Source organism: Ailuropoda melanoleuca, chromosome 15, assembly GCF_002007445.2.
Source record: "Ailuropoda melanoleuca isolate Jingjing chromosome 15, ASM200744v2, whole genome shotgun sequence".
Taxonomy (NCBI): Eukaryota; Metazoa; Chordata; class Mammalia; order Carnivora; family Ursidae; genus Ailuropoda; species Ailuropoda melanoleuca.
In genome coordinates, this window is record NC_048232.1 from 69,823,305 (window position 1) to 69,841,367 (window position 18,063).

At 39.7% G+C, this 18,063-nt stretch overlaps 2 protein-coding genes across 8 annotated transcripts in view; both read left to right on the top strand.

The window, feature by feature from the left end:
* NR1H4 (nuclear receptor subfamily 1 group H member 4) overlaps nucleotides 1–7,639 on the top strand; it is a 65,829-nt gene extending 58,190 nt beyond the window's left edge. For 3 of the 5 annotated variants that reach the window (XM_002928483.4, XM_011236363.3, XM_002928484.4), the window contains 2 exons: nucleotides 5,438–5,551; nucleotides 7,022–7,639. In XM_002928483.4, the coding sequence (XP_002928529.1) occupies nucleotides 5,438–5,551; nucleotides 7,022–7,260 (353 nt within the window). In that variant the 3' untranslated portion in view covers nucleotides 7,261–7,639. The remainder of the gene's footprint in view (nucleotides 1–5,437; nucleotides 5,552–7,021) is intronic. The other 2 variants (XM_011236361.3, XM_011236362.3) reach the window with 1 other exon arrangement.
* Nucleotides 7,640–12,658: 5,019 nt separating this feature from the next.
* The window catches only part of GAS2L3 (growth arrest specific 2 like 3), a 34,086-nt gene continuing 28,681 nt past the window's right edge, over nucleotides 12,659–18,063 (top strand). Inside the window, exon 1 of one of the 3 annotated variants that reach the window (XM_034644007.1) lies at nucleotides 12,659–12,822. The gene's annotated coding sequence lies outside the window, so the exon portion shown is untranslated. Of the gene's footprint in view, nucleotides 12,823–12,842; nucleotides 13,040–18,063 lie in introns of those variants that run through there. The other 2 variants (XM_002928482.4, XM_019809244.2) reach the window with 2 other exon arrangements.

Sequence of the window (18,063 nt, forward strand, 5' to 3'; positions counted from 1 at the left end):
GTTGACTGCTAGAATGTTGTTCCCAGCATTATCACAGTGCCTGGGACACAGATGGGGTACAAAAATTGGTGAATTTTGTTGAGATGAATCTGGAACTTGACAATCCAAACCCTGGCAACTTGTGAGCACCAGTGAGATCTAATTTAGCCACATAACCTTTAGCCACTAAGACTAATGGGAAGCATGTTATTTATTAAATATTTCATATTAAATGTTTTATATTATAAGTAGTTATTTTTTTTTAAAGATTTTATTTTTTTATTTGACAGAGATAGCCAGCGAGAGAGGGAACACAAGCAGGGGGAGTGGGAGAAGAAGAAGCAGGCTCATAGCGGAGGAGCCTGATGTGGGGCTCGATCCCACAACGCCGGGATCACGCCCTGAGCCGAAGGCAGACGCTTAACTGCTGTGCCACCCAGGCGCCCCAGTAGTCATTTTTGAATTGCTAATTTGATGGCAGCTTTTTACTTAAGGCCATCAGTATGGCACAAATGATTCACTGGGTAGGATTTAGCAGTTGAAATAGAGGATAGGGTCCAATCTCTTAATACCATGAGAATGTTTCCATTGTCTTAAGGGCATCCCTTGCCCCATCATGTCTCAAAACTATGTCACCTTTGTTGCAGGGAACTAGCAAAACAGAATATTGCCCAATTTAACAAACATTTGTTAATCTCTACCACGTCCCCAGCAGCATGCTGGTTACTGAGGATACAGAGATGAATGAGAAACATCTATGGACACCCTTTAGTGGTCAAGCGGTATGTCAGGCACTGGGAATACAGCGTTGGTTCCTGTTCTCATAGAATTTTTTCTGGTATTTCACACTCTATTGGGAGTGAGAGATATGAATTGTGATAGATGCAATAGAAATGAACCTAGAGAAGAAAACAACTAAATTTGAATGTTGCCTTGAAACATGAGTGGTGTGTCCTGGCCTAACAGGGATCCTGCCTTATATTTCAGGCAGAAAAGCAGGAAGACTTTAAAAATGTATCTTATTTGTTAGAGGAACTATCTGTTAGGATACCCTTGGCTGATGATTACAGAAAATCCAATTCAATATGGCCTCAAAAGTAAGGACATTAGCTCAAATGAGAAACCCAGAGGAAAGATGGTGGCAGAATTGGTTAATGAAGGAGCTCAACACATTATCAGAAAGACAGGTCTTTTTCAAATTTCTGCTCTGCTATCCTTGGTGGATTGGCTTTACCCTTAAGCTGATTCTCTTCCTGGCCACAGCATTTCTAGGTAACACATCCAGATGCAACGGTGGCCAAAAGAAAAAGAAACTTAATGGAGATACTTAATGACCACTTCCTGAGTACAGAAATCTTCCTTGAGACCTCCTGAGGAGACTCCCCTTTGTCTCATTGGCCAGAATTGTACTGCCGCTGACTATGCCAACCTCTGACAAGAGAAATGGGCTGGGGGGCGCCTGGGTGGCACAGCGGTTAAGCGTCTGCCTTCAGCTCAGGGCGTGATCCTGGCGTTATGGGATCGAGTCCCACCAGGCTCCTCTGCTGTGAGCCTGCTTCTTCCTCTCCCACTCCCTCTGCTTGTGTTCCCTCTCTCACTGGCTGTCTCTATCTCTGTCAAATAAATAAAATCTTTAAAAAAAAAAAAAAAAGGAGAAATGGGCTGGAGCTTCAGTCTGCCTCTGCCATTGTACATTGGCCATGAGACTGGGGAGGAGGGGGAGGTAGAGAAGTTGTGTAGACAGTGATGTGAATCAGCTTCAGGAACCAAGAGTTGGAGTCATTAGCTCATAGGGAAACTACTGGGATGGAGAGAGCTTAGTTTGAAAGGAAAGCAGAAGGCAAACATTGCTCTGTAGGGCATGTCAGAGACTTATACCTTAACTTCTAGCTATGAGGTGGTGTCATTTCTAGGAAAATGTCAAATTAAGTGATTTTGAGCAAAAAGGATCATTTTTAGTAAGATTCTTGGTCTATCTCGATCCCATCAATTATAATAAATCAGATAGAGGTATTTAAAATACCAGAAGTGGTGTCTTATATAATATGTATTCTTGTATCTCACACACACATCCCTCTGCTTTATTTTTTGTTCCCAATCAAAACTTGGAAGTTAATTAGGAACCAAAAGACATTTACATTCAAAATAACTTAAAATAGAATCGAGTTAATTCTATCAAATAGTTTTTCCTTCAAAGATTATTTATGGTTATTGAACAATTTAACAGTTACATACATCTTTCTTTTAAAAAGACAAAACAAGAAACAGAGGAGCAGAAACATACTTTTTTTTTTTTACAACTTTGCCCTTTTCCACAGTAGTCTTTGCCGTTAAGTTAGAAAATAGCCCCCCCTTGTGGCCAAAAATTAGCTAATTGGGCATAAGAGCAAAAAAAATGAAAAACGAAGCAAATCTCCGGAAAGGAGGAGAGAGGGAAACAAGAAAAGATTGTCCCTTCAGAATGATATTATTGTTACATTTCTTAGATTAGAAATTGCTCATTTATAAACACTTAAAACACCCCTTTGTTGATGGTGCTGTGGTTAATTCTGATTATTAACTCCAATTCTAAAAGCAGATTTATATTTGATCTATACTGTAGGAAATGTATTTTTTTAAAAAATTCTATTATTTTCTACATTTTCAATATGTTCACTGTTAGCTTGTACAATACGTACAACACGAACAATCATAACAAATATCTTTATCTCTTTTGTCCTGAAAAGTATTAGCTATAATTAAATAGCTAATGGAGGTAACATTTTTGAAAGGTTAATGGGGATTTAGAAAGACAGAATAGGAAATTAGGTAGTCAAGGATGATTTCTAAAAATTAAATATTTTCAAATCAGCCGCCTTTAATATTATCTCCGAATCCTGGTATACTATTTTAAAAAAACAGCATGGTCATGAGTTATTATGTCAGGTAGTCACAAATGATGGGTGTAGTCCCTGAATGCCGAGGAAAGCCCAGATACTGCCATTTTTCGTCTTTAGAGTGAAAAAGAACAACCTTACCAGAAAAATATAGATCTTAGTTTAGCTTTAACACCTAGAAAAATACCGAGGCAAATCACTGATCAGCCAATTTGTATTCATCTCTAGGAAAGTGCAGAATGTAAAAACAGAACAAAAACATAGCTTTGTAAACACAAAAGTAAGTGAGCTTAATCTAACTAAAATTGAGATGACCTGAGATAAAAATGAACTAATGTACTAAAATTGATCCAATTTCTTGAATAACAATAATAGTATTGCTGTAACATATATTGAGGGTTTGCTATCAACCAGGCATTATGCTAAGCACTCCACATATGTTATCTCATGTAAGGCTATTGTTATAATTCACATTTCACAGATGAAGAAACTGAGGCTTATGGAAGTTTCCATACTGTAACCAACATCAAGTCATAGGTCAGATTTCAAACTCAGAGCTAGCTCAATAACTCTTAACCTCTATGTTTTTGGGAACCAGGACTGTTATTTCCAGGCTCATATACTTCAACCTTCTGCATTTTTAAGTTGTACCTAGTCTAGTCATGGGTATTCAGTTCAATCTGTAAAAGCTGGACTCTTCTATATGATGTAATACCCAAGTTGCTGAACAAAGACACTGTTGTTAAGACAGCCCACAGGGATTGATTAAAAGATCAAAAGTCAAAGGGGAAGAAAAGTGCGGTATTTTGACTAAAAGAGAGAAAGTCCAGGGATTCAGTTTGGGAAGACTCTAGATTATTCTAAAGGTAAGGATTTAGACTGTCTGATTCTGAAGGCTTTCTGATTCTGTGAAGCATAATATTAGATGATAATTGTAGTCTTTATTTCTGGAATCCAACTGTATTCTAGTTTGGTTTGGCCAAAGCTTTATGGCTCTCGGTCTGGTCTGGATTAGAATAGAGCAGTCTTTTTAGTGTGGATCAATTCTGGGAAATTCATCCTCATCTTAATTCATCCATAAATCACATCACAGTCTTTTTTTTTTTATTCCCATGGTCTTTTTCTTCTCCTCCTTCCCCTCCCCACCTCTTCTTCCTCCTCCTCCTTCTTTTCTCTGTAATTCCCTAGTCAAATCTCTTCTGGAGTGGAGCCATGTATGGAACAGGCACAAAATTAATATTTGTTGAATGAGTGGAGGAAGTCTTAAAGGAGTCTTAAATTACGAAGAGGTGCAAGCTAGATTAAAGGAGAAAGACGATATTCCAACTAGAAAGAATATAAAAACTGGGCAGTGTGAGTTATTTAGGGAGCTCCAAGTGGCTGAACATGGCTGGAGTAAAGACTGTGTGATGGTAAGGTCCTGCAGCTTAGTGACAGCTAAGAGCCAGGACTCGAGACTGCTAGCTGTGGTTCGAATCCTGCTTCCACCTCTCACCAACTGTGTGTCTGTGGGCAAATTATATAACTTCTCGGTGCTTATCTCATGGGGTATTGGGATGATTGAATGAATTATAGCATAAGAAGTGCTTGGAAAAATGCCTAATACATAATGAGTGCTTAATAAATGTGGATCCTACTATTATTATCATGTAGGTAAGTAGTGGGTGGTGGGATAGGCAGGGGACATTTATGACAAAGGCCGCTGAGAGTTTTTGAAGGTTTGTAAGAATTGGGGGGACAGGGTGTGATTTGAATTTTGTGATTCTGGGACTGAACTGAAGACAGGAAAACCAGTGAGAAGACAGTGTAGTAATCCAGATGAAAAGAAATGACTTAAATGAAGTCAATTCTGGGTGTCATGGAGAGGAGAGGGAGCACCCAGGGACAGGTAGCAGTTTGAATCATAGGACTTGGCACCTGCCCAAGTTAGGGGGACAAGTCTCTGTTGTCAGGCAGGGGCAGCTGGATGTGTGAAGACATCAGTCACTGAGAATGGAAATACCAGGAAAGGGATGGATTTGGAGGAAGATGAGGAGTTTAGTTCTGTATTTTTGATTTTGGACATATTGTCTTTGAAGAGAACAGCCAACTACCTATGCCCTAGTAGGCAATGGAACTCTGAGAAGAACCCTAGCTTATGTATTAAGTGGAGATGTTTATACTACTGGGCTTAAGAACAATAATTTTTTGTTGGTTGTTTAAGATGCTACCTATACCTTGGTTATAGATACTAATATGAAAAAGATTAACCAAACCCCATGTAGAAAATGGTGAAGTTGGGGGATTCTTTGGGCAATTTGAGAACATTATATTTATTGTCGGACTGTAGTGACTGAAACAAAGGTATTGCTGAAATCAGGGACACACTAATCACTGATGAGGTGGTATTTTGAGGGTTTTGTTAACTGACCTTCTTTACAATGACCTGCCTTTGACTGGACACATAATATATAGTCATTATTTATGCGTTTGTGCATAAATATTAACATGTGCATGTATGTACAATGTGTTTGTAGTTTTACACTTTTCAGTCATTCAGAAATTTGATTATGCCTCTGCAATTTTTCATCTTTCCCCCATAGGTATCTCAGATGAGTACATAGCACCTATGTTTAGCTTTTATAAAAGCGTTGCAGAATTGAAGATGACTCAGGAAGAGTATGCTCTGCTTACAGCAATTGTTATCCTCTCTCCAGGTAATTTCATGGCTGCATTTTTATTTTTCTGCCATTTGTTTGTTCTACTCCCTCTCCAGTATGATAATGATAACGTTTCTTAAAGAAAATCTGGAAGACACAGCAACACAAAGAAAAAGTAAAATGGCCTGTAATCCCACCACTCAAATGGAATCATTGTTAATATTTCAGTGTAGTTCTTTTTGGCCTTTTTTCTAAACATCTCACTAATTCATTGAATAATTGCACTTTGAACCCCTACTATGCACTAAACATTGTTCCTGACATTGGGCGTTATAACAGTAAAGAAACAGGCAGGAGACAGCTTCATGGAGCTTGCAATCCAGTAGTTGAGAAAGACAAATGAGGAAACAAAAATTATTTTTAGGAGGTGGTAATGCTAAAAGAAAAATATAGAGATGAGGATATAAGGAAAGAAAGTGGTAGCAGAACGTTACTATAATTACTGGTCAGGAAAGGCTTTCTAAGGGGTTGATATTTGAACGGGGACCTAAATGGAATTACATACTTTTTTTAACAGAATAGAGAACATACTACCTTTTTTAAAAAGTTTATTTTCCATGTCATTAAAAAATTATATCAGTAATGGGACACCTGGGTGGCTCAGTTCGTTAAGCACCTGAGTCTTGATTTCAGCTCAGGTCATGATCTCCGGGTTGTGAGATCAAGCCCCTGTTAGGCTCTGAACTGAGCATGGAGCCTACTTGAGATTCTCTCTCCTCCTCTGTCCCTCCCTGATTGAGTGCACATGCATGCCCCCTCCCTCTTTCAAAAAAAATTATATCAGTAAAAATTTGTTGAAATATATGTATCCATCATATTGACATACAATCATTTACTTGTTACCATGTTTGGATATCCAGGATGTTCCCATTTTTTGTTGTTGTTTTAAACAATGTCAAAATGAATATCTCTTTGCATAAAATTTGCTTATATTTTTGGATTATTTTAATTATCTGAGAGTGATGCCACATTCATGATTTATAAATCATAATTTCAATGTTAGCTTTAAACCATTTTTATACATAATACCGAAGCAGAAGCTAGTTGTTACTTTATTTGTTTTACCATTAAACAAAACAAATAATTAAAATAAAGAAAAACTTTTTGGCCATACATACTAAAGTTACACACATATATACTCTATGACCCAGCAAGTGTGCTACTTAGAAGAAACCCACTAGAAATGATGCTTATGTCCACCATATGGGTTACCTTTAGGGGCACAGATTGGAAGGAGAATTTGAGGAGACTTCTGGGGGGGTAGTAAATGTTTTATATATTGAACTAGTCATGATCACATGCGTGTGTGTGTGTGTGTAAATTCATCAAGTTAAACACTTAATTTGTACATTTAAAAGTGCACATTTATAAATTACATTGCAGGCAAGTTACTGTTGCTATAATTATGCCAAATTAAATACTTCTCCACTTTTGAATTTTGTCATTTTATTTGAAACCTCAAAACAGACAGACAATACATAAAGGACCGAGAGGCGGTAGAGAAGCTTCAGGAACCATTGCTTGATGTGCTCCAAAAGCTGTGCAAGATTTCTCAGCCTGAAAATCCTCAACATTTTGCCTGTCTCCTGGGTCGCTTGACTGAGCTGCGGACATTCAATCATCACCATGCAGAGATGCTGATGTCTTGGAGAGTAAATGACCACAAGTTTACCCCACTTCTCTGTGAAATCTGGGATGTGCAGTGATGAGCTTTGCAGGGGCAACCGCATCTAGCTCTTTATTTTCCTCATAATATAAATCTGATGTATAACTTTCTTTTATTTCATTTGTACCTGGTTTCACAAAGAATTTTGATGAATATTTATGCAGTAATTACATAACTTCCACAGTTGTAAATATAGAGCTAGATAGGATTACATTCTTTACATTGTATTTTGAAAGGCCTCAGGGACTCTTTCATTCTAATTGGCATGCCCTGTTTGCCTAATTAAATTGATCATTCTTCACTTCTCTCGTTGAAATAGGGAAAATTTCTATTTTGCTCTTCATCTTACCTTATTGCATATATTATATCAAAGCGTTGTGTTCAATTTTGGCAATAAACTGAACATAAAGGCAACAGGATTTTCTTCTGGAACAAAGTTTGAAAAATATACAAACTTATTTCTTTAAATGGTGAATGACACCCTATTGGGCCTGGTGTGTGTGTGTGTGGGGGGGTTGGGTGAAGGGTAATTTACAAAAAGATGAACTCTCACAGCACAAATGGTGTTTTTCTCATCCCTGGAAAAGCCCTGGTGAATATTCATTTATTTGTAATAGCCCTTGGATCATTTTTTTTTTTTTGAAGTTCAAAGAGATAACATATAGAAAAGTTAACGATTCTCACGTAAAGCATTCTCTCAAGCAATTTGGGTCTCACAGTTAGGGTCTCAAGGCAGCATTTACAAATGCAGACAACTCCCATGATGGGATATTCCCTTTTCTCTCTTAAAAGCACTGTTGGCTTCAGTGCATATAATTTTTTTTTTTTTGGTTTGTTTTGTTTTGCTTTTGGAAAACACTCCTACAGCTGGGTGCACAGCTGTTGTATACTTCCCCCAAAGCAGGAATTAGTTCATTTCCTTCATTCATTGTTACACTGTTGCATTCTTCTCCCCATTATCCTTTGGTGAATACAATAAAACACCTCCTATAAGTAATGGACTTATATGTCCCTTTCTCCTGAAGTCAGACAAAATGGAGCTTGCTTAGCATGCAAAGTTTTTTTGTATTAAAATATTAGAGCAACCCCAAAGTCCTAAACATAGTGGAAAAGGGAATGAGATGGGGCTAGCATTAGTTGGATTCCACTTGCTACAAGAAGACTTGAATCCTCACTAAGAACAAGATCCCTAAAGAGACACGGTAACTGCCTGGGAGGGTTTACAAAGAAGTGCAGAGATAAGTTCTATGGGGTCACTGGGCAAGTCTCATGGAGGAGAGGGCATTTCCCTTGGACTTGGAAGGGTAGCCAGAACTTCCTTGGGTGAGGGTGAGTGGGAAGGGGATTCAAGGTGAGAGGAGTGGCAGGAGCAAAAGTACAGGGTGGTGAGTTGTGCAGATGTTAAAAAAGCGCAAGTAGGGGCACCGGGTGGCACAGCAGTTAAGCGTCTGCCTTTGGCTCAGGGTGTGATCCCACTGTTCTGGGATCGAGCCTCACATCAGGCTCCTCTGCGGGGAGCCTGCTTCTTCCTCTCCCACCCCCCCTGCTTGTGTTCCCTCTCTCGCTGGCTGTCTCTGTCAAATAAATAAATAAAATCTTTAAAAAAAAAAAAAGCACCAGTAATCTGGGGAGAGACAACCCTTAGCACCACCCTTTCTGAGCCTCAGTTTCACCATTGTGAAATGAAGATACCAGCACCTTCCATCTCAAGGGATTGAGCTAATGAATGAAAAGTAGGAAGTTGCAGGCCCACCAAGGGAGAGGGGTGGTAAAGAAAGGACACGTCAGAGAAGCCAGTTTCTGTATGCCTCAAGGCAGAGATCCAGTTTGAGGAACTGGATGTGGTTTGGTGTTTCCCAGATTAGAAGGCATCTGTAGGGAAAGTGAAGGGAAATGAGCTGGAACTGAGGGGGCACTGTAGACAGAGCTAGGAGTTTATCCTGCAGGTGTGAATTTATTCATGTGGTTAAGACTTTATAATAGTAAGTAATCCCAGGACACTTAACCGACAGAGTCACCCAGGCACCCCAGATGGTCCTATGGCTGATGTAAGAAAAATTACTGCCTGTGCTCTCTTCTAGGATTCTTATGGTTTCAGGTCTCACATTTAAGTCCTTAATCTATTTTGAGTTTATTTTTGTAACTACGGTATGTAGTTACAAAACTACGTAGAGCATTCTTGCAGAGCTGTGAAAAAGCCAAACCACATCTCAACATCCAAGGAGTATATGATTTTGAGAGGCTCTTCTGTTTGATTAATCAGATAAATGATTATTCCAAATGTAATGACTTAAAATTTAGATTTCCAGGCATAGTGCTTCCCTTTTTTTTTTTTTAAGATTTTATTTATTTATTTGACAGAGATAGAGACAGCCAGCGAGAGGGAACACAGCAGGGGGAGGGGGAGAGAGAAGCAGGCTCATAGCAGAGGAGCCCGATGTTGGGGCTCGATCCCATAACGCCAGGATCATGCCCTGAGCCGAAGGCAGACGCTTAACCGCTGTGCCACCCAGGCGCCCCCAAGCATAGTGCTTTCTTAAAGTGGGGGCACATCTTCACAATTCGGGTAAAATCGTAACTAATAGACTTTATCATCTGATGAAAACAGACCGGCGAGGCTTGCTCTGCGTGTTGCAACCATGGCAATTTCAAGTAAAGTAAGAACCTTTAAAATGTAGCTATTAACCTAACCACCAATTAGAAAATCTACACATGAAAGTAGATTTTACCTCATTAGGTGGAACCCTCAATTACTAATTGTAGTGTTAAAATCAAGATAGGTAAGATGGTGAGTGTACTTAGGGAGTGGGGGTACTAACAGGGAACTCATGTAAAAATGAAGTTAAGAAAGCAACAAGAAACTTTCTTACTTATTATACAGAAGGGAACAGCAACAAGAATCAAAGAACTTAGAAGGGAACTCCTTACCCAATGTACACATTTAACCAGTGAGGGATATGGGCTTAAAGAGAAATGATTTGCTTAGACTTTTTGACTGAAGATTCACTTTCCTCCTGTCTTATATCTTTATAAGGTACAGAAGTTACCAAGACAAACCACATAGACAACGAGAATAAAAAGAAAGCAAGCATAAAATGCCCTGCCAAAGTTTCAGTAAATGGTTTAGAAATATTAAGTGTGATGTGTGTGGGTGTGTGTGTGTATGTGTGAGAGACACACACACACAGTGTTTATGTACATATATGAGTATAGCATACTTTCAATTTTTAGTAAGTGGTATTCAAATGTTAGGCACATAGTATGCATGTAAGAAAAAATTGTTAACTAATGACTAATGATTCATCAAACTTCTGTAGAGAAGTGTACAGATTTTGATATTAGTACTCAATAAGTCCAATTTAAAGCTACAACTCCACTTTGAAATTTGGCTACATGAAGTAATATGACAAATTGTCCTTAGTTTTAAACAGAAACACTATAAAACATACATTTATTTGAAAAACAGGTGAAAATTGATCTATTGTAGTCAGGGGCATCAAAGGGTTCTGGGATCAACTTCAGTAAAAAAGAAAGAGCAACCAGTATAGGGCATCAGGTTCAATTCCCACTTATATGTCAAGTTTTGGATGACCATCTTACCCACCCACCCCAGAATGTAAGCTCTGTGAGAACAGGACCCTTTGTGCTAGGATAGAGTCTGGTGTGGGTCAAGTACTCAATAATTTTGTTGAAATTCTCAAATCTGTTTCTCCTGCACCAACCAATTAAACCACTTCTGAGCATCTCTACCTGCATGTTCCTCTCACACTTCCAACTGAACACACCCCAAACCAAAGTGCAGTTTTCTTTCCCCATGGTTATTTTCCCTGTGTTCCTTAGAGTGACACCATTATCACATGATTACTGAGTCCAGATAAGTCAACTTCTTAAGAGGCCTCTTCCTTTCCATCTCTTTTGAATTAGTTTAGGTAATTGTTAACTTTTAGTTTTTAGAATTGTCTCCAGTCTCACTCCGTTTTTCAAAAATCCTTGAAAAATTTTTTTCTAAAACATACCATCATATCATTCCTTTTTTATAACCAATCCCAAACGACTACAAGAAAAATTCTAAACTCCTCAGCATCTACCAGACCTTTCATCTGTGCCTACTCTTCCAGCTTGATCTATCTCCCAATCTTCAATCTTTAATCATCTACTATTCCCAGAACATTCCAGGTGCTCTCACATCTCTGGAACCATGTGTTCTCTTTGCCTGGAAAGTACTCCTTAATCCCAATTATCCTTGCTCTTGTCAGATTCCTAATCATCCTTCAAAACTCAGCTCCTTTCAAACCCCTGACCATCACCTTCCAAGCCTGTTAGGTGCTCCCTGCTTTGCAGACCTCTATTGAACCTTTACCACGCTGGTGAGCACTTTGAAAGCAGAGACTGTCTTCATTTTTGTCTCCTCAGCAAAGCAGCAGCAGGACTGCCTCATTGTTCGTTTGTTTGTTTTTTTAAGATTTTATTTATTTGACAGAGAGAGAGAGCAAGCACAAGCAGGGGGAGCAGCAGGCAGAGGGAGAGGGAGAAGCAGGCTCCCCGCGCCGAAAGGCAGACACTTATGGACTAAACCACCCAGGCGCCCATTGTTTTTGATGACTGAATGAAGGAATAAATTCTAGAGAGAGAACATCATTCCAGATCAATGCCCTCATTTTACAGATGGGAAACTGAGGCCCAGAGTGGTGACATGATCTGACAAAATCGAACTAAGAGGCAGGGACCTCCAGGCTTTTGGCTACTGAGTTTCCCCACTATTAACAAGTCCCATTACAGTTATCAGAGACCGAATTACTGCTACATTGAAGTCCAGTCCTCGCTCTATTTCACCCCTCCGAGCTAGTAAACGTCCCTCATTGTGATGAGGTTAATTTTTTACCCCCCCCCCCAATCTCGTGTGTTTCCTGAAGTAAGAGCCAACATCCTCTGTTTGCCTCCAGTTGTGGCCGAAAGCTATAGGATCCTCTCCATCTTTCAACACCGACACTCAAAGGAAGCGGGACGTCGGGCAAGTTTCTGCTTAGGACTCCCATTCCTACTGGGTGACAGTTTGTCTCCGGAAACCGTGGCGCCCTCAGTACAGCCAGATCTCCAGTGGTTTGCGGTTGGGAGGGGCTCTTAACAGATGAGGGTAAGACTCAGGGCAACACCCTTGAACTCTAACCCTGGAACTCTCCAGGATGCTTACAGGCGACATTGATTCACTTCTTCTGCCTATCGTGACAAATATCGGGGCTGTTGAGGTCGCCGAGGGGCCAAATGGGGGGACTTGCCCCATGACCAAGCCCCTTCCCCTTTCGGTGGAAAGCGAGGCTGGGCCACGAGACTTGGGAGACTCCAAGCGGTGGAAGGCGGGGCGCGCGGACTGAGACGCGCGCGCGGGTCGCGTGCTCCCGGAGGCCGGGGCGGGGCCTCCAGCCACGCCCTCCCTCCGCCTTCTGATTGGTCCTTTCGAAACAGGCAATGAACCGCGGCTAGCCCTAAGACCCAGGAGAAGGCGGCGGCAGCGGCGGCGGTTGGTGTGGGGCGTGCCGGCTTCGCACAGATTGAACCGAGATGTCACCCTGCAGGGAGAAGTGACCATCCCGCGCCAGGGCGGGTGAGTACTTCCCTGTCTGCCTTCTCTTTTCCTCGCGAGCCTTTCTTCGCCTTCTTGGGGCTGCCGCGCGCTTCAGGCTGCGGGCTCGAAGACCCCCGACGCTCCGCCGAGTCGATGCGCTGGTTTGGTTGGGTCTCGAAGCTGCGGGATTCAAGACGCTCTGCGATTGGCCCGCCGCGGCAGCCGCGTCCTCTGATTGGTTCCTGGGGCTGTCAAGGTGAAGTTTTGCCTGCCCCCTCCTGCCCACCTTGGTGCAGAGAGAGGGGCAACAGGTGTGCAGGGGCGGGGGAAGGACAGGTGCGGAAGTAGTAGATTGGGTAAGAGGTATCGGGCCGTTACCGGTCTGCTTTAGAAGCGAGAGAGGGATCAGAGCCTGAAGCTAGTTGAAGATCTCCAGGGGCACCCTGATTCCCAAGCGCCTAGCACATATAGGGTCACTCAGGTCCTCAACACCACCCTTTGGAAGAATTAATGAAGTCACTGACCTTGGAAAGAGAACTACACAGACGGTCATTTTGCCCTCTGGGAAAGTTTACAGCCTCTTCTCTCTTTTCTCCATTCGGGCAGGGCTCTGCTTTCCCAGCTGCACCCCTTAGTTTAGAGGGCTGCCTTGGGGGTTGTATTGTAAAAGAAAGGGAAGGCTTGTAGATTGCCCTGGAAATCTGGGGAACTTTCGGAAGGCGTCCTTCCTCACGCTGTCACGCCTGGTTCCTAACTAATCTTTTCAAATTGAATTTTATGGATTTAAGAGGGCCTTGTGGTATGCATGGCGGAGTTGCTGATCTAGTCCTTAAGTGAAGAGATGGTTTTTGCAAGCCCAATCCAAGTCACACTTTGGATTTTGTTTTACTGGTGTGAAGAGCGCTAATAACTAATTTATCAGAAGATAAGCAGTTGGTGAACTATATGATCATCTTTCTTGGTACTTAAATTATTAGGAATTGGAATTCTAGCCACCTCGGATTTTCCTTGGGAGGAGATTGGGGAGGCTTTGCATGAAAACGTGGAAACTGGTGGGAGTCTTGTAGCATAAATTCTGATACAAGTTGTCTGTCTGATTCATCTGTTTCAAAAATTCATTAACAGCTTTGGATAGTAGGTGTCTGCTATTTTGACATTATTGAATTAAAAGTAATATTTCTTTTTAGCATAGCAAAGTTGCTAAGCATGCAGGCTCTGAAATCAGGCTTTACCATGCGGTGACCTTAGGCAAGTTATTTAATCTTTCTGAGCCTAAATTTCCTAATCTGTAAAAGAAGGTTAATAATAGTTCCTACCTTATCGATGGGAGGATTGTCTTGAGGATTAAATGAAATAATCCATGTAAATAGTTTAGTACAGTGCCTGACATATAGCTATTATTATTTCTATTCTGTTTAATATGGATTAAAGGTTTCAAGCTACACCCAAAGGACTGAGAGGCACAGAGGTAAGGGTAGTGCCAGAGGCAGTGATGAGTTCTTATTCATTGATTAATTTAATACCTGTAAGCACTAAAAATAGTAACTATTGCTATTTATCAAACACATTATTACCTAGACAGTGCAGGTATGTGTTTTAGGTCCTTTACTTACATTGTTAAACCTCTTAGTAATCCTGTAATGTAGTTGGTGTTATCTGCATGTTATGGTGAGGAAACTAGCTCAGAGAAAGAAAGCAAATAACCTACTAAGTCCACTTGGAATTCAGTCCACCCCCGTTTTTTGTGTGTCACACTGCCCTTCATTTATATTCATGGCGTTACATGACTTCTCTGCACAGAGTTGTTTGTATGGCCCAGGTTCATTTCTGCCATGGGCATAGTTTTATTTTTGAATATTTAATAAAAAAATAGTAAGAAATAATTTGATGGTAGATTAAAGTGTCTGATAAGAGAAGAATGTCAGCAATATACATGCTATTACTAAAAAACTAAATAAGTCTGATGGTGTTTGGAGAATTGGCCAGTGCGTCTATGTACATCACATAGAATTGGAGAGAATAGGAAACTTGAGTCTGTCAGTAAGTTTATCTCACTTCCAGTTTCACAATTTTTAATTGAAATTTAACTGCCATAAAGAAATGCCTCAGAGGGCATGTTCACAAGATAAGGCAGTCATTGCATTTGTATTTCTTTAGTGTTTCTCCTTCTAAAAACAAAAGGTTTTCTCATGTTAATACATCGTTGTTTTAAAAGAAAGTTGCCATTTATTTTGTCAATAAATTGCTAATTTCCAAAGAACTAGAATGTAATATAATGTAGCATATGCACTAAATGTTAATTTCATCTTTGATGTTGAAAGCATCTTAGGAATTTATAGTACTATGACCATCAGTCATATGACAGATATTGCTGAAGTGCTGACTGATTGAGATTTCTGCCTATTATTGCACAACGTATACTTTTCTGTAACAGTATACAATAACTATGGTCGAAGAGCTCACTTTATATAGTTTCAAACATAATGACTTTTATTTTCTCTTGATGGATGACGTTACTATTTTGGATTCTAAAAATAAAATTGACTGTTGAAAAACTTGTTTGTGTTCAGAAGTTTTTCTTTTTTATACCTCCCTCCCCCAATTTAGAAAACATTGTGTTCCCAATAACATAATTATACATACTGTTCTGCAGATTGTTTTTGGTCACATAGCATCTTTTCATATCAGTAGTTATAGCTCTTATTTTTTCAAGTGGCTGAATGAATCCACTGTATGAATGTAATACAACTTATTTGAGCAGTTTCCTGTTAATAGATGCTTTATGTTGTTTTTACATTTCTTTCTATTAGTGTTTGTGTATGCGTATGTTTTCCATAGAGTTTTTTAGTTTATCATATATAAAGGCAAACTGATTTTAAGCTCTTTAAAAATTTTATGAAAAATGAATAGTTCTATTGAACAAAAAATTAAGTTACTCAGGTTGAATCACTACAAAACATTGCAAGAGAAAAATTTCAAATAGAAAAACAAAGATTCCCAACAAATGAATAGTCTATAATTTTGAAAATAACATGTGGTGTTTTTATGAAGCTGTAAGAATCTTCTTTCTCTTGAAAATATTTATCTGCTTTGGAAGCTGCTTTTTCCTTAAATGAGTGTACCACAGATTTACTTCATTATTGTTTCATATTCTCTTTAGTGATAAATGCAACATTTATTGTATTTAGGAGTAATTCTGGTACTAATTTTAACACTAATTTCTACCTAGTAGTAGAAGAAATGCAGAATGTTACCCCCGTAAGGTTCTTATTTGAGAAAGTATAGAGTAAAATAAAAGCATATATTGCTGTGTAACCTAAATTAGGGAGGGAGTTTGGGAAGTTTTTTAGAGGAATTGAATCTGAAGATAAATAGGAATGAGTCTGGAAGAAAGGAGGAGGAAGATTGTTGCATGTAGATAGATCATCTGGTGCAAAGCCCCAGGGATGAGAGAGCATGCTTGAAGGGTCTAAAAGAAGTTTGGAGTATGAGGTCAGGAGAAGAGGCTGGAGGGGATCTACCAGGCTTTGTTAGCTTTGTTGAGGAGTTGGGGCTTTATCCTGAAGGCATTGGAGGGTCATTAGCATTTTAAGTAGGGAAGTAGAAAGGTGTCCTCAGATGAGGGTTTGCGAAGGATCAATCTGGCTGCCGCACATGAAGAGCCGGTTGGAGGCTTGCAGAGCTGGGGAAAGGATGCCTGGTTGGAAGCTGTTTCAGTAAACCTAGAGGGGGGTGATGGTGGCTTGAACTAGAGGAGTGGCCACAGATACTGAGGAGAAAATTTAGAGGTAGAAACAACAAGATATGGTCACTGTTTTGACTGAGGGATGCAAGGAGGCAGTGGAGATGTGGGAGAGGAAGGAATCATGGATGACCTATTTAACTTGGTGAATGTTGGTGCTGTTCCCTGAAATAGTAAACACAGGAAGCCTTTGTAAATATTTAAATGAGTGAGTATATGAATAAATGATCTCAGTTAAACAAAAGCAGGGCCATTTGAAGATGATGATGATGACGACGACGATAGAGAGCACACAGCAGAGTGGGTTTTACCTGTATAAATTTTGCATGTTTTTGTTTGGTTGGTTTTATTTATGTTTTAGGGTACTATATAAACTGTTGCCATTTTTCTCGTTGTTTCAATATGTTGGGCTCACTATATCTTCCCATCATGTTCTGCATGCATATTGCTTTCTTGGGGCCAAATGTCTTGACCCTCTGGGCACAGCTTCCTTTCTCCACTTAAGATGTGTATTACTTTCCTATTACTGCTGGAACAAATTACCACAAACTGAGTGGTTGAAAACAACACAAACTTATTATCTTATGGTTTGTGAGGTCACAAACCCTAAATGAGCTTTAAAAAAAAAAATTATCAGGGCTTCCTTTGTTCTGGAGGCTCCAAGGGAAAGTCCATTTCTTTCCCTTTTCCAGCTTGGAGAGGGCATCTGTGTTCCTTGGCATCTTCCTCCATTTTCAAGGCTGACAGTGATGCAACTCAATCTGTTTCTATGCTTCTCACATCATTCTCTGACTTTTCTGCGTCCCTCTTTTTAAAAAAAAGTATTTATTGAGGTATAATTGACATATCCTATTATAGTAGTTTCAGATGTATAACATACATGATTTGTTATTTGTATAGGTTGTAAAATGATCACCATAATAAATGTAGCTAGCATCCATCCCATACATAGTTATAATTTTTTTCTTGTGATGAGGACCCTTAAGATCTACTCTCTTAGCAGCTTTCAAATGTGCAATACAGTATTATTAACTATAGTCACCATGCTATGTATTACATCCCTATGACATATAAACTGTAGGTTTTCACCCTTTGAACCCCTTCACCCATTTTGCCCACCCCCTAGTTTCCACCTCTGGCAACCACCAATCTGTTCTCTTTATATATAAGCTTGGTTGGTTGGTTTGTTTAGAATCCACATTTCAGTGAGATCATACAGTATTTGTCTTTCCGTATCTGACTTATTTAACTTAGCATAATGCCTTTGAGGTCCATCTATATTGTCACAAATGACAAGATTTCATTCTTTTTTATGGCTGAGTAATATTCCATTGTATTCATATATCACATCTTTATCCCTTCATCCATCAGTGGACATTTAGGTTGTTTTTGTATTTTGGCTATTGTAAACAATGCTGTAGTGAATGTGGGAATGTGTATAGCTTTTCAAATCAGTGCTTTCATTTTCTTTGAATAAATACCAGGAAGTGGAATTGCTGGATCATATTGTAGTTCTGTTTTTCATTTTTTGAGGAACG